Source organism: Natrix helvetica (genome assembly GCF_964273705.1).
Source record: "Natrix helvetica genome assembly, chromosome: 4".
In the NCBI taxonomy this organism is placed as follows: domain Eukaryota; kingdom Metazoa; phylum Chordata; class Lepidosauria; order Squamata; family Natricidae; genus Natrix; species Natrix helvetica.
Window position 1 is genome coordinate 144,136,188 of NC_138550.1, and position 15,040 is coordinate 144,151,227.

A 15,040-nucleotide genomic window follows, 5' to 3' on the forward strand; every position below is an offset into this window, starting at 1 on the left:
GCACATCGAGTCCTAATATGTAGTCAACCCACAATGTAACACAGCTGTTGAATTTGTGGGAACTGTTGCTAGCACCTGCATTCATGGCTCAGATATCATTTCCTGTTTGTACCATATGTTTCACTGTACTTGATCCCTTCTGTTTGGCAAAACTTCGATATGCTTGAATCGCCCTCAGTGTATTTTGCAGCCTCTTTTTCATGTAAAACTGGCTAGTTCAATCTCATTTGCTTTTAGAATGTCTTCTGTTCAAGACAGTTGATCTGAGTTGATAGTCTGCAATCTAAAATGAAATTACTCTGAAACTTTTCCATGCATTTGTATTTGGTAGTCAACAGAGCCATTTTATGGTTCATCTCATTCAGCCACTCAAATACAGCAACTTAGATTGATGTTACTTGAAGTCTTATTTCAATCTTCTTCAATCTTAAAGAGCTGTGGTGGCACAGTGATTAGAATGCAGTATTGCAGGAGAATTGTGCTGACTGTCGACTGCTGGCAGTTCGGCAGTTCAGTTCTGACCCGCACAAAGTTGACTCAGCCTCCCATCCTTCCGAGGTTGGTAAAATGAGGACTCAGATTGTTGGGGGCAAAATGCTGACTCTGTATACTGCTTAGAGAGGGTTCCAAACCACTGTGAAGCGGTATATAAGTCTAAGTGCTTGCTATTCTCCAGTTTAGTGCTAGCTTGTTATGTTGAGCTTCAATCAGTGGCCATAATCATCCAGTCAGCATCTCAGTCCCAATAAGCAACAATAACTGCGAGATCAAAAGCTTTCCACCATTTTGTTGACAAAATCCAAAGTTCTGATGATGTAGATGTTGAAAAATGAAGTATTAGCGGAGAAATGTCCTTCACTTTTCTTTTTTGAATTTGGAATCACAAAGGCTTATTTTTACTATTTATACAATACAATACAATAGCAAAGTTGGAAAGGACCTTGGAGGTCTTCTAGTCCAACGCCCTGCAAGAAACTCTATACCGTTTCAGATAAATGGCTATCCAACATCTTCTTAAAGACTTCCAGTGTTGGGGCATTCACAACCTCTGGAAGCAAGCTGTTCCACTGATTATTTGTTCTGTCAGGAAATTTCTCCTCAGTTCTAAGTTGCTTCTCTCCTTGATTAGTTTCCACCCATTGCTTCTTGTTCTACCCTCAGGTGCCTTGGAGAATAGTTTGACTCCCTCTTCTTTGTGGCAACCCCTGAGATATTGGAACACTGCTATCATGTCTCCCCTAGTCCTTCTTTCTATTAAACTAGACATACCCAGTTCCTGCAACCGTTCTTCATATGTTTTAGTCTCCAGTCCCCTAATCATCTTTGTTGCTCTTCTCTGCACTCTTTCTAGAGTCTTCACATCTTTTCTACGTCGTGGTGACCAAAACTGAATGCAGTATTCCAAGTGTGGCCTTACCAAGGCATTATAAAGTGGTATTAACACTTCACGTGATCTTGATTCTATCCCTCTGTTGATGCAACCTAGAACTGTGTTGGCTTTTTTGGCAGCTGCTGCACACTGCTGGCTCATATTTAAATGGTTGTCCACTAGGACTCCAAGATCCCTTTCACAGTTACTACTGTTGAGCAAGATACCACCTATACTGTACCTGTGCATTTCGTTTTTGTTGCCTAAATGTAGAACCTTACTCTTTTCACCATTGAATTTCATTTTATTAGATAGTGCCCAATGTTCAAGTTTGTCAAGATCCTTCTGTATCTTAAGCCTGTCTTCTGGAGTGTTGGCTATTCCTGCCAGCTTGGTGTCATCTGCAAATTTGATGAGTTCCCCATTTATTCCCTCATCCAAATCATTGATGAAGATGTTGAAGATTACTGAGCCCAAAACAGAGCCTTGGGGTACTCCACTGCATACTTCCCTCCATTGAGGACTACACGTTGAGTGCGGTTGGTCAGCCAGTTACGAATCCATCTGGTGGTGATGCTGTCTAACCCACATTCTTCTACTTTAATACAATACAATACAATAGTAGAGTTGGAAGGGACCTTGGAGGTCTTCTAGTCCAACCCCCTGCCTAGGCAGGAAACCCTATACCGTTTCAGACAAATAGCTATCCAACATCTTCTTAAAGACTTCCAGTGTTGGGGCATTCACAACTTCTGGAGGCAAGCTGTTCCACTGATTAATTGTTCTCACTGTCAGGAAATTTCTCCTCAGTTCTAAGTTGCTTCTCTCCTTGATTAGTTTCCACCCATTGCTTCTTGTTCTACCCTCAGGTGCTTTGGAGAATAGTTTGACTCGCTCTTCTTTGTGGCAACCTCTGAGATATTGGAACACTGCTATCATGTCTCCCCTAGTCCTTCTTTCTCTTAAGCTAAACATACCCAGTTCCTGCAACCGTTCTTCATATGTTTTAGTCTTCAGTCCCCTAATCATCTTTGTTGCTCTTCTCTGCACTCTTTCTAGAGTCTCCACATCTTTTTTACATCGTGGCAACCAGAACTGAATGCAGTATTCCAAGTGTGGCCTTACCAAGGCATTATAAAGTGGTATTAACACTTCACGTGATCTTGATTCTATCCCTCTCTTGATGCAGCCTAGAACTGTGTTGGCTTTTTTGGCAGCTGCTGCACACTGCTGGCTCATATTTAAATGGTTGTCCACTAGGACTCCAAGATCCCTTTCACAGTTACTACTACTGAGTAAGGTATCACCTATACTGTACCTGTGCATTCCGTTTTTGTTGCCTAAATGTAGAACCTTACTCTTTTCACCATTGAATTTCATTTTATTAGATAGTGCCCAATGTTCAAGTTTGTCAAGATCCTTCTGTATCTTAAGCCTATCTTCTGGAGTGTTGGCTATTCCTGCCAGCTTGGTATCATCTGCAAATTTGATGAGTTCCCCATTTATTCCCTCATCCAAATCATTGATGAAGATGTTGAAGAGTACTGGGCCTAAAACAGAGCCTTGGGGTACTCCATTGCATACTTCCCTCCATGTAGATGCAGTTCCATTGAGAACTACACGTTGAGTGCGGTTGGTTAGCCAGTTACGAATCCATCTGGTGGTGATGCTGTCTAACCCACATTCTTCTACTTTATCTAGTAGTAGGTTATGGTCTACCTTATCAAAAGCCTTACTGAAGTCCAAGTAAACTATATCAACGGCATTCCTCTGGTCCACTAATTTTGTCACATTATCAAAGAATGCAATAAGATTAGTCTGGCATGATCTGTTTTTGACAAATCTATGTTGGCTTTTGGCTATTACTTTGTTTGCTTCTAGGTGTTCGCAAATTCGTTGCTTGATTATTTTTTCCAGAATCTTTCCTGGTATTGAGGTTAGGCTGATAGGTCTGTAGTTTCCTGGATCTAATTTTTTCCCTTTTTTGAAGATGGGAACCACATCAGCTCTTTTCCAGTCCTCTGGTAGTTCCCCGGTCTTCCAGGATCTCTGAAAGATATAATTCAGTGGTTCTGAGATCTCGTCTGCTAGTTCCTTCAGAACTCTGGGGCGTAATCCATCCGGTCCTGGTGATTTGAACTCGTCTAGGGTAGACAGGTGCCTTATCAAATGCCTTACTGAAGTCCAAGTAAACTATATCAACGGCATTCCTCTGGTCCACTAATTTTGTCACATTATCAAAGAATGCAATAAGATTAGTCTGGCATGATCTGTTTTTGACAAACCCATGTTGGCTTTTGGCTATTACTTTGTTGGTTTCTAGGTGTTCGCTAATTCGTTGCTTGATTATTTTTTCCAGAATCTTTCCTGGTATTGAGGTCAGACTGATAGGTCTGTAGTTTCCTGGATCTGTTTTTTCCCTTTTTTGAAGATGGGAACCACATCAGCTCTTTTCCAGTCCTCTGGTAGTTTCCCGGTACTCTAGGATCTCTGAAAGATATAGTTCAGTGGTTCTGAGATCTCGTCTGCCAGTTCCTTCAGAACCCTATGGTGTAATCCATCTGGTCCTGGTGATTTGAACTCGTCTAGGGTAGACAGGTGCTCACTTACCATTTTCTTCCCTATTTCAACTTGTGTTCCTAATCTGATTTTTGTGGTTCTGTTTTTGATAGGTTGGACTGTTTTATCCCTTCATGTAAAGACAGATGCAAAACATGAGTTAAATAGTTCTGCTTTCTCCCTGTTGCTTGTTACCTTCTTGCCACTTTCTCCCAGCAATGGACCAATTGTTTCCATAACTTTTTTCTTGTTTTTAACATGTTGGAAGAAGCTTTTTTTTTTTTTGTTATTTTTTACTTTTGTGGCAAGCCTTTCTTCATTGTGAGCCTTAGCTTTCCTCACTTCATCTTTACATGCTCGGGCTATTTGCTGATATTCTGCCTTAGTTATGTCCCCCCCCCCTTTCCACTTTTTATATTTATCTTTTTTGTCTTTCAATTTGTCAGAGAGTTCTTTATGCAGCCATTTGGTTTCTTTTGGGAGCTGTTATTTTTCTTCTTCATTGGTATTGTGCTAGACTGGGCTTTTGTAATCTCGTTTTTCAAAATTTCCCAAGCTTCTTGAGTTGTTTTCCCCTTGAGGATTCTCATCCATGGAATTTTTGCCAAGCTCTCTCTATTGAAATTAGCTCTCTTAAAGTCCAAGACTCTAGTTTCACTTTGTTCTACTACTTGTGTTTGCATAATGTTGAATTCCAATATTGCATGGTCACTTGCCCCCAGAGTTCCTGTAGCTTCAACACCTTCTATCATTTCCTCTCTGTTAGTGAGAATTAAGTCCAATATGGCTGATCCCCTTCTACTTTTTGGGAAACAAAGTTGTCTGCTAGGTTTGTTAGGAACCTGTTGGATCTTCCATTTGGTGCAGAGTTTGTTTCCCAGTTGATGTCTGGGTAGTTAAAATCCCCCACTACTATTGTGGTGTGCTTCCTACATACCTTAGTTAGCTGACTAGCAAAAAGTTCATCTACTTCCTCTGCTTGGTTGGATGGCCTGTAGTATAGACCTATGACAATGTCATTTCCCTCCCAACCTTTAATATTGACCCAAATGCATTCAAGATAGTTCTCATCATTGTTGTGCTCTATTTCTGTAGAGAGGTAATTATTTCTTATATATAGTGCAACTCCACCTCCTCTTTTATTTGGTCTATTTCTTTTAAATAATTTAAATCCTTGTAGCTGTATGTTCTATTTGTCGGTTTCATCCCACCAAGTTTCTGTAATGGCAACAATATCGTATCTGCCCTCTTTTACTTGAATTTCTAATTCACCCTGTTTATTCCTCATACTCTGTGCATTGGTGTATAGACATTTGAGTCCATTTTGATTGACCCTGTGTTTACTTTCTACATAACCTGTGCTATGCCTGACTTCCCCTTTTTTCTTGCCACTTTTATGATTCATGCACATGGTATGGCACTCACTATTAAATTCTTGGTTTTGCTTGACAGCGGGAGTGATAATCTTACCCGCACAAACATCTGTGTTACATGCACTGATAACCCTATGAATTTTAGATTGCTGGGAACAGAAATGTTCTGTATCAATTCTATGTCCCTAGTGTTCAGTTTAAATGTTTATCCAGAAAATCTGTGAATTTAATGCCAAGTAACTCAGTCCCTTTCTTGGATGGGTGCAAACCATCTCTTTTGTTTTACCTGTTCCAGGAGCTTATTTTTGGCATGGTATCAATGCTTTATATAAGTAAATAGTGTCACTTATAAACAGTGGTGAAATCTAATTTTTTTGCCCACCAGTTCTGTGGCCATGGCTTGGGGGGGGGGGCATGTGACTGGGTAGGCATGCTCAATTTTTCATTTTTTGAAGCATTTTTTTTCCTACAGGTTTGGGCAAAGAAAGAAATGTTTTAAAAAGTGGGGGGAAAAGCTTCTGACAATCACGCAGATCATTTGTGAGCCGTGAGATTCTCGGAAGCTTTTGTTTTTACTACCGGTTCGCAGAACCAGGGACAATCATCCCTACTGGTTCGCCTGAACCGGGCCGAACCTGGAGGATGTCACCCTTGCTTATACAGTATTTTGAGCTGAGAGGTCTTAACACATAAAAGGTCTGTATAATAATCTAATGTACATCAGGACACACATACCATGGACCTCCTTATGCTTTCCTGATTCAGCAAGAATGCCTCTTAGAAAGGATTCCAAAAAATTATCCAATTTCTGAAAAACAATTTGTACAAAGTGCGTTGTCTCTATTCAGAAGACCAAATTAGCTCTATTACCAATAAACTCTCTGGTATACACAATTCAAACATTAGTTGATTGCAAATGTATTTAGATTTGTAATAATTACTGAAGAGGTAAATAAACCTGAACACAGAAAACCCAGAGTGGGACTCGGATGCTGTCATTTGTTTCAGCAACTGCCATCTGTTGTATTGTACCATTTGTCATCCAAGCTGTTGTTCCATTGAATCACAGTTTTCCCAGGGCATTTAAATTTAACCAAGAGTTTACTGTTTAGCTGACACCTGTTTGAAAGACTGGGGGGGAGGGAGTCTAAACCTAAAGCAAATTCTTTTTCCAAATCTTTCTATTGATTGTTTAGAATTAATAAATTCTGTTTATACTATAAGAGGGATTTTATGGCTTAAATTGAGTATAAACATTGAAAACGTCAAACATAAAAAAGTTGAATTGTCAAATTAGAAATAATAAATCCAAGATAGGTATCTTTATTTAATATTTCTTAAGCTCCTGAGAATATATAAATTATCTTCTGTTGCAAATATTTGACTACATTTTTTGACTTTGTTTCTTTTTTTAAAGATCAATACAAACATTCCAAGAAAAATGGAAAAACAAAAACATTTTTGGAAGATGTTATAAACCTATCCAGTGCTCAGGTTTTAATTCATCCTCATGTGATTACTGAACATTTTATGGATAGGTGATGCATATCCTATCAAGTGAAAGTTATAAAGCATACAAGACAGTACAGATGATATTTGGTCCATTTAGAATAGTAATAAACGATACTTCATGGAAGTACACCTGTTTCTGTTGTTGCCATTTTTATGATTAATCTATTTTGTTTTGCTTGGTTTTGCTCTTGTTTTGTTCACATGGCAACAGTGGAAATCTGACGATGCTGAAGTCGTAAGGCTAATCATATCAACATGCCACTCAGTCCTTGAAACATCAGTTGCAATCCCCATAATCAGACATAATAAGCAAAGCTAAAGCCACTTTCTAATTAATACACTCAGTATGCTTTTTCTCCCGATAGCTTTTTCTCTCCAAATGTTTGTAGATCAAATATCTTGCCAGATCTTCAAAGGTGTCTCCAAATGAGAACCCTAAAGTAATGGAGAGTTATATTGCTCTGTATTTGAACAGTGAGTCTGTAAGCTGCTAGCTTCTACAAGGTCCCAGTTCTTTGTTTCTATTGATTGCACTTGTTCCCAAGGAGCAACTTTTTGCTGCTTTGTTAAAGAATGTGGTTTATTAATTTGCTGAGCTTCCATTAACAGAACACTGCTGTGTTCAGCACATGTGGTCTATCCATGCTGTGGATTTCGGACTCCACTAAAATATTTAAAGGAGTTGGGCAGATTTTTTTTTTTGGGGGGGGGGCTACATGGAATATATTTTGGCTTTATTTTCTAAAGTACCAAATTGGGAGGCTAAGGTTCAGCATGAGTCTATCACAAGTTAGATAATTCCATTTTGAATTATAATAGGAACAATAACAATTATTTAATTTTGAAACACTGTCATCATCTGATAGAAAATACTGTAGCTCATGGTTGAACTGTAGGGTCCTGTATGCTACCCGAGCTTGGTGGTTTTCTCGCAGACATTTCATTATCCAAACTAGGTAACCACATCAGGAAATGCCGGAAGTCATGATGATGTTACTTTGTTTGGTAATAAAATGTCTGCAAGAAAACCACTAAGAAAACATCAAGGACCCCACTGTCATCATCCCTTACTATGCAATGTTCTTCTATTTAGTGAAGATTCTAGAGAAAATGTATATATGGCAAATAGTTCTGAGAATTGTAATTCAGAATGTTTAGAAGGCTTCCTATGATGGTGGGGACTGGATCCCAAAATCATTATTACCAATTCTTTTATTAAAAGAAACTGAAAGGCACACGTACACACAAAGAGGCAAGCTTTTGGTTCCTCCAGAAGTCTTCATCAGGTTAAAAGTAATTGGGCCCTTTGGCTACTTATAGCATACAATGACAAAGAAAGTGGATGTTGTTCTAGTCAACAAAAGCCATGGATCCTTTGTATCAGTAAACCATATCTGGACTGTAAAAATCTGGACAACCACCAAAAGAAAAGTTTAACTCTTGTTGCCTATTGATTATCCAACTTTCTGCTGCCTAACTGTGGCAAGATTGTTTTCCTAGAGGTAAGGCTCACAGACACATTAGCATGTGAGAAAGCATAAATAAACATTACATCTATATCAGGGGTGGTTTTCTGCCCGTGTTACTGCCGTCTCGGTGTGCGCATGATTTGCGTGTGTGTCTGATGTGTGCACAGAATATTAAAAATATCAAAAAAACATGCCGCGGCAATCAGGGAAGCAGTTCGGGGGCGTGGCAAGTCTGCCGCCCCTACCGGTTTGGCAACCAAGTTGCAATTTCCACTACCGGTTCACCCGAACCGGTGCAAACCAGTAGCAACCCACCTCTGATCTATATCAGTATTTCTCAATCTCAGCCATTTTAAGACGCTGGCTGGAAAACTTTGTGAATTGAAGTCCACACATCTTAGTAACTGAGGTTGAGACCGCTAGTCTGTATAACTGGAAACATGCTGAGTAATTTTGAATAAAAAGTCAAATTACAAACCTTGTAATTGGAGAGGTTTGGGCTCTCTAATTGCAGAGCTTCTCTTCAAATGTATAAATACTTTCTCCTCTGGAGATAACGTGTAACTAAAGGTTCCTATTTTCCAAGGGATTTAAAAAGCAATCTAAGCTATGTTCTCCATAAAAGAGAGTTCTAAAATATATATTGAAAGAACCAAAAGAGTTTGCCATTTTTGCAGTCATATAAATTTATTATCTTCAAATTCCCAGATTCTGAGAAAATAAGATTATATATGTCGATTTTTCACTTTCTGTTTTGTGTTGCTAATTATAAATGTGCTTTTCCCCTGTGGTATGTTAAGGGGGCAAAGTTTTGATAGACAAAGATAAACTCTCGGGACAGAGAATTATTTTTGGTTGTTGTATATGAAATTTTAGCATAGAATATGGAGAATTAATATTTCAGTAATACAGCCTAGAAAAAAGCAAAGTTATTTCTCTTTTCTGAATGAAGATATATTTAAAATACAGAAATAAAGTTCCTACAGAAAAAAAAAACGCTTTTTCCCCTTGGATTTTTCCTCCCAAGTTTAAAGAGATATCCCGCTTGCATCTCGTATGATGAAAGTGTAGAAAATGATTTATTGCTAATCTGATATCTGATGCATTTCAAATATGAAAGTTCTATCCCAGGGCAAAAAAAAAAAAAAAAAAGATGGAGGGGGAATCCAAAAATAACCTTCCAGTTTGATTTGTTGTGATTTGTTCTCTTCGAAATTGCATCTAAGTCAATAGGACTGATAGAACATATTAAAAGGCAGGATTTGGATTCAGAGAGCTGCTCACAAACTTTGTTTTGAGTGACTGGTTGTTTCAAAGATATTAGGAAGGGCATCATGTAAGTTACAGAGGCCATTTGCTGGGGGAATCAATAAAATCAAGAAGGCAATTGCAGCTATGTGACTGAAGCCCTTTTGTATGTGTGTTGACAACACGTTCACAAGAGTTAGATTTAGATCTCATGGTCATGACTACCATGACATTTTGACCCCCCACTCCCACACCCCTAGGGTACCATATATACACCACCATTTGACCTTGCATGGGAAGACTTCGTGTTATTCATGTCATGTGCACACAAAGTCCCCGTATTTAGTCCAGAATTTCTCCTAATGTTGCCACCAAACTGCAATTTCTAATGTCGCAGAGAAATGTTATTAAAGCAATGGAGTTAGAAAATTATTACATTAGCTGTATCAATTTAACATATTTAAATGAAGTTGAATTCTACTTACATCTTGGAATGGCTTGCTACACATTTATTATAGAGCCAAGGTGGTGCAGTGGTTAGAGAACAATATTGCAGCCTACTTCAGCTGCTAGCTGCCGTTCAGCAGTTCAAATCTCACCAGGCTCAAAATGAGGACCCAGATTGTTGGGGGCAATATGCTGACTCTGTAAACCACTTAGAGAGGGCTGTAAAGCACTGTAAAGCGGCATATGTCCCCTCTGTTCTTCTCAGCTAAATCTTGCAACTACTCTAAGTACTGGTCAGGATTACCCTGATCGAATGCTCCACAGCGAGTGGGATGGCAGCCAACGGTACTGTAAAACATTTCATTGGTTTGGGCCAGCTGCAAGGCATCTTTGCTGTCTTGTAAATTTCCACCTGTGATGATAAGCTTTTGAATCCCAATTTTTATTGCTCTGTCTATTACGTCCAAGAAGTCATCTTTATGTTTTGGGGTGTCTCTGTAAATACCTCTGAACATAGGATCGGTTAAGCAATAAGCTCTTGCTATCGCTATTTAGACCAGTCCTGTCAAACTGGTGGCCCACCGACCGGATATAGCCAGCGCAGGCCACACCCACCATGACTCCGCAAAGGCAAAAAACATCCTGGTACATCACAATATGGCCCAATGCGTCACAATACTGCCTGCAATGTGATTGGGTTTGACACCCCTGCTATAGTGTGACTACTAGCTGTCAGGGGGGGGGGGCGGTGGCAGCAATAGTTTCCTGTTTCTCTATTTGTCCTTGTTGGCGAGACATCAAACAAACCTTGTAGGAGATCTGAGCTTCATTGTAGATTGATTTCTGCTCCTGATTGAGCCTATTCTGAAAGGCATTCAGAAATTAAACTCTGGATGGGCAGTTTGTATGACAATATTAATGTTTTCTTTAAGGAATCTGATGACCCTGTAATGATAAAAACTGTTCCCAAGAATATTGACTCATTTTGATTGGTAGCATCAGTTAGGGGACCTATTCACTCACTTTTGCTACCAAAGGATCAATCTATTCAACTTTAAATGCATTTATATTTAATCAGTGCACAGCAAATACTCTTTCAACAAATTCAAATATTAATAAACCAACAAACTGTAAGCTCATGTTGACATAACACACCTGATTTGGGTACCAAATTAATTCATTAGCTTTATAGTTTTATAAAATATATTGAATAATATTGAATAATGAATTAAAACATGGTTGGATTTGGGCAACAAGCTATCCCACAAGAAGTAAACCCAGACTATCATGAATCATTGGTCTAAAAAGCTCAGATGATCTTCCTTCAAAATATGAAGCCAAAGGTAACATGCTTACTGTTTCTTTTTTTAACAGCCCACATACTGGAATGCAAGCATATGACTCTGATGTGCCTAAGATTCCTACTGCCTGTATTTCCATTGAAGATGCAGAACTGATGGCCCGATTGTTCTCCCGGGGTACCAAGATAGTTGTAACTCTGAAAATGGGAGCCAAAACATATCCTGATGCTGATTCCTTTAACACAGTTGCTGAAATAACAGGCAGTAAATACCCGGAGCAGGTGAGTGACATTTATATATTTCATGCTTAGCGTACAAACTAAACATTTTCTAAGATTTCAAAATTTCAAAGTCATTGGAATGCACTGAGGCCTGATGTTAAATATTAGAACCACAAAATTGCTTTGCCGTGGAAAGCTAATTCCACAGAGTGAACTTTTTCCCTCGGTGTCTTCATCCTCAGATCTAGAAGTCAGTTGTTCTCTAGACTAGACTAAATCATTTAAGACAGGGGTGGCCCACGGGCCGGATGTGTCACACCCTGGCCCCACCACGCTTTGCCTGGTTTAGCAAAGGGGGGAAAAGTTGCAATACGTCATGTGACACCGCCATGACAACACGAGTTTGACACCCTGATTTAAAAGAAGAAAAAGAAAATGAGAGCAACATCCAATTTTGTTCACCACGATGTAAAAAATACGTTTACACTCTAGAAAGAGTACAGAGAAGAGCAACAAAGTTGATTAAGGGGACTGGACTCTAAAACATATAAAGAACAGTTTCAGGAATTGGGTATGTCTAGTTTAGTGAAAAGAACGTAGGGGTGATATAATAGTGGTGTTCCAATATTTGAGGAGCTGCCACAAAGAAGAGGGGTCAACCGATTCTCCAAAGCACATGAAGACAGGATAAGAAGCAATGGATGGAAACTAATCAAGGAGAGAAGCAACTTAGAACTAAGGAGAAATTTCCTGACAGAACAATTAATCATTGGAACAACTTGCCTCCAGAAGTTGTGAATGCTCCAACACTGGAAGCTTTTAAGAAGACATTGGACAACTATTTGTCTGAAATGGTATAGGGTTTCCTGCAGTGGTGGGTTTCAAAATTTTTTAGAACCTCTTCTGTAGGGGTGGCCTGCTTTGTGGGAGTGGCTTGCCGGCCATGTGACCGGGTGAGAGTGGCTTGCCGGCCATGTGACCGGGTGGGAGTGGCTTGCCAGTCATGTGAGCGAGTGGGAGTGGCTTTGGAAGTCATGTGACTGGGTGGGTGTGTCCAACTTTTAAAATGTGGGAAAACTCACTTAACAATGCTGTTGCTTAGCCACCAAAATGTTGGCTCAGAAACTCTGGCATTTGAAGCACGCAAGTCTTAAAGCTGTCAAGTTACAAGACCCTTGCACCCCTAACCCTTTAAAAAAAAATCCTGGGATGTTCAAAATTGACAGCTTTAAGACTTGTGGACTTCAACTCCCAGAATTCCTCTTCCAGTCATGTTGGCTCAGGAACTCTGGCATTGAAGCACACACGTCTTAAAAGCTGTCAAGTTACAAAACCCTTGCACCCCTAACCCTTTAGAAAAAAAACCCCAGGGGTGTTCAAAATTGACAGCTTTAAGACTTGTGGACTTCAACTCACAGAATTCCTCCTCCAGTCATGTTGGCTCAAGAACTCTGGCATTGAAGTGTGCAAGTCTTAAAGCTGTCAAGTTACAAGACCCTTGCACCCCTAACCCTTTAGAAAAAACCCCAGTGGTGTACAAATTTGACAGATTTAAGACTTGTAAAAGGTCACCAGACTTGCTTATAGTGCAGGGCCACAGCAGCCGCTCCAACTGCCCTGCCGCTACCCCCCCACCCCGCGCTTTGTTCCAGCGTACTTACCTCCTTGGCAGGCAGCAATAGAGAGCCAAGCAGGAAAAAAAGTAAGTGAGTTTAGATAGGGCTCTTAGAGATGGGCAGGGCAATTGGTGAGCCAGCCAATCAGTGAGCAGCAGTCAGGGCAAGCATGGTGCGGATGGGCAGGGGGAGCAAGCGACCGGCGACCGGATGGGCGGTGCCAAGGAGCCGGGGCAGGCGCTGGAACTGGTTCTAAACGGCACTGTAGATTTGTGGAACCTCTTTTTCTGAACCAGTTAGAACCGGCAGGAACCCACCCCTAGTTTCCTGCCTGAGCAAGGGGATTGGACTAGAAAACCTGCAAGGTCCCTTCCAACTTTGTTATTCTGTTCTGAATATTCACTCTACACATGTTAGTACAATGTAACAATTGGAATTTGTCATCAATTCCAGTTTGGTTCCAGCTGTATGTTAAATATCTGAGAGAAGATGAATAAACTTGGAGTTTTATCTTTTTATCAAAAAAGGAGTAGGAGTATTTTCCATGTATGCCTATGCATATGTACCAACAAAACTTCAGAAATGATTTTTGTGATTTAGTTTAAAATATGGGACATATTCTCAGACTTTCAGAATCATTTCATGCATTTTTTGTTTCACTACCGAAACTGGGAAGTTAACTACAGTTGCTTTAGAAGCTTTCTAAAATTAGCCCAGTTTTCAGCCATTTGAATTTTGCAACAATAGCTAAGCCTATTAGACCAGTCACCAACTGGTGGTCCGAGGACCACTGGTGATCTGCGAGAAAATTTTGGTGGTCCACAGAAAAATTATTTGCATTTTTACATTGCACTAAATGCTATTTATCTTTTTAAAAAATCATATTAATGGTCTGTGGGATTTAAAATTATGAATTTAGTGGTCCCTGAAGTTGGTGACTCCTGTGTTAGACTACTACTATCTTACTTTAATTTTATCTTTAATTTTATCTACCTACCTCTAACTTTGTTACTTTTTAACTAACTCGATATTGAATTTCAGTGAATCTTTTTAAACCCCGGAAGGGGTAGATTTTCCAAATGTCTTTAATAACTAATAAAGCCTAATAAGTATTCTCTCAAGAGCCATCTGGTTTTCCACGTTGCTGTTCTACAACATAGCAGTGGCAACATTTGCCTGATCTTATCTAATCTTGGAAGCTAAGCAGAGCTGGGCCTGGCTAATTCTTGGAGGAGACCCATCCTGAGAATCTAGGAGTTGTAAGTTACAAGTCAATAAATATCCTAGAAGCAGACAGTGGGAAAGCCCTTCTGCATTATTGTCAAGATTTGTCTGTGAGGTAATTAGAAGAGCTGGACTTGAAGAACGCCATTAACTTAGTCAACACAATTTAAAAGATATTAATTGATATGCCATTTGCTTTGGATTTATCTTCAAAGTTTTAGATTGGCAATTATTCTCTTCATGAGTTTCTAGTTAGGTTCCATGGCTCTGAAAGAGAACTTTTTTTGTATTTATAATCATTTAGTACAGTAAAGACTGCACAAGTTGAATATCTGGCACGCATGGGCTGAATCAGCTCTGAAATATATATCTTCAGGGCCGTAAAACTCCTTCCAGAATGAGAAAAGCATTTGGCTTTTAAATGGTGTGTCGCTCCAGAAAATAAGCCATGCCATGCCAACAAGTTGGATAGACCAGAAACAAATTCCGTTTGACTTAATTTAATTAAATGGAGCTAATAATATACTGCATGTAATCATTTTCTTCTTCTGCTGCTTTAAAAGTTCTAATGCAGGTACTGAGGTGCCAAATACATATTTTGAAGGCTGCATGTGGTCCTGGAAAATGGATTTAGGGCAATTATAATCTGTCTTTCATCCTGAAATGTAGTCATCTGGTCAATAAGAGAAGCAATCTTTTGT

General features: G+C 39.5%; 1 protein-coding gene across 3 annotated transcripts in view; it reads left to right on the plus strand.

Moving 5' to 3' along the window:
• CPQ (carboxypeptidase Q) overlaps positions 1 to 15,040 on the plus strand; it is a 638,038-nt gene that overhangs the window by 509,534 nt on the left and 113,464 nt on the right. For all 3 annotated transcript variants that reach the window (XM_081952159.1, XM_081952161.1, XM_081952160.1), the window contains exon 4: positions 11,352 to 11,559. In XM_081952159.1, the coding sequence (XP_081808285.1) occupies positions 11,352 to 11,559 (208 nt within the window). The remainder of the gene's footprint in view (positions 1 to 11,351; positions 11,560 to 15,040) is intronic.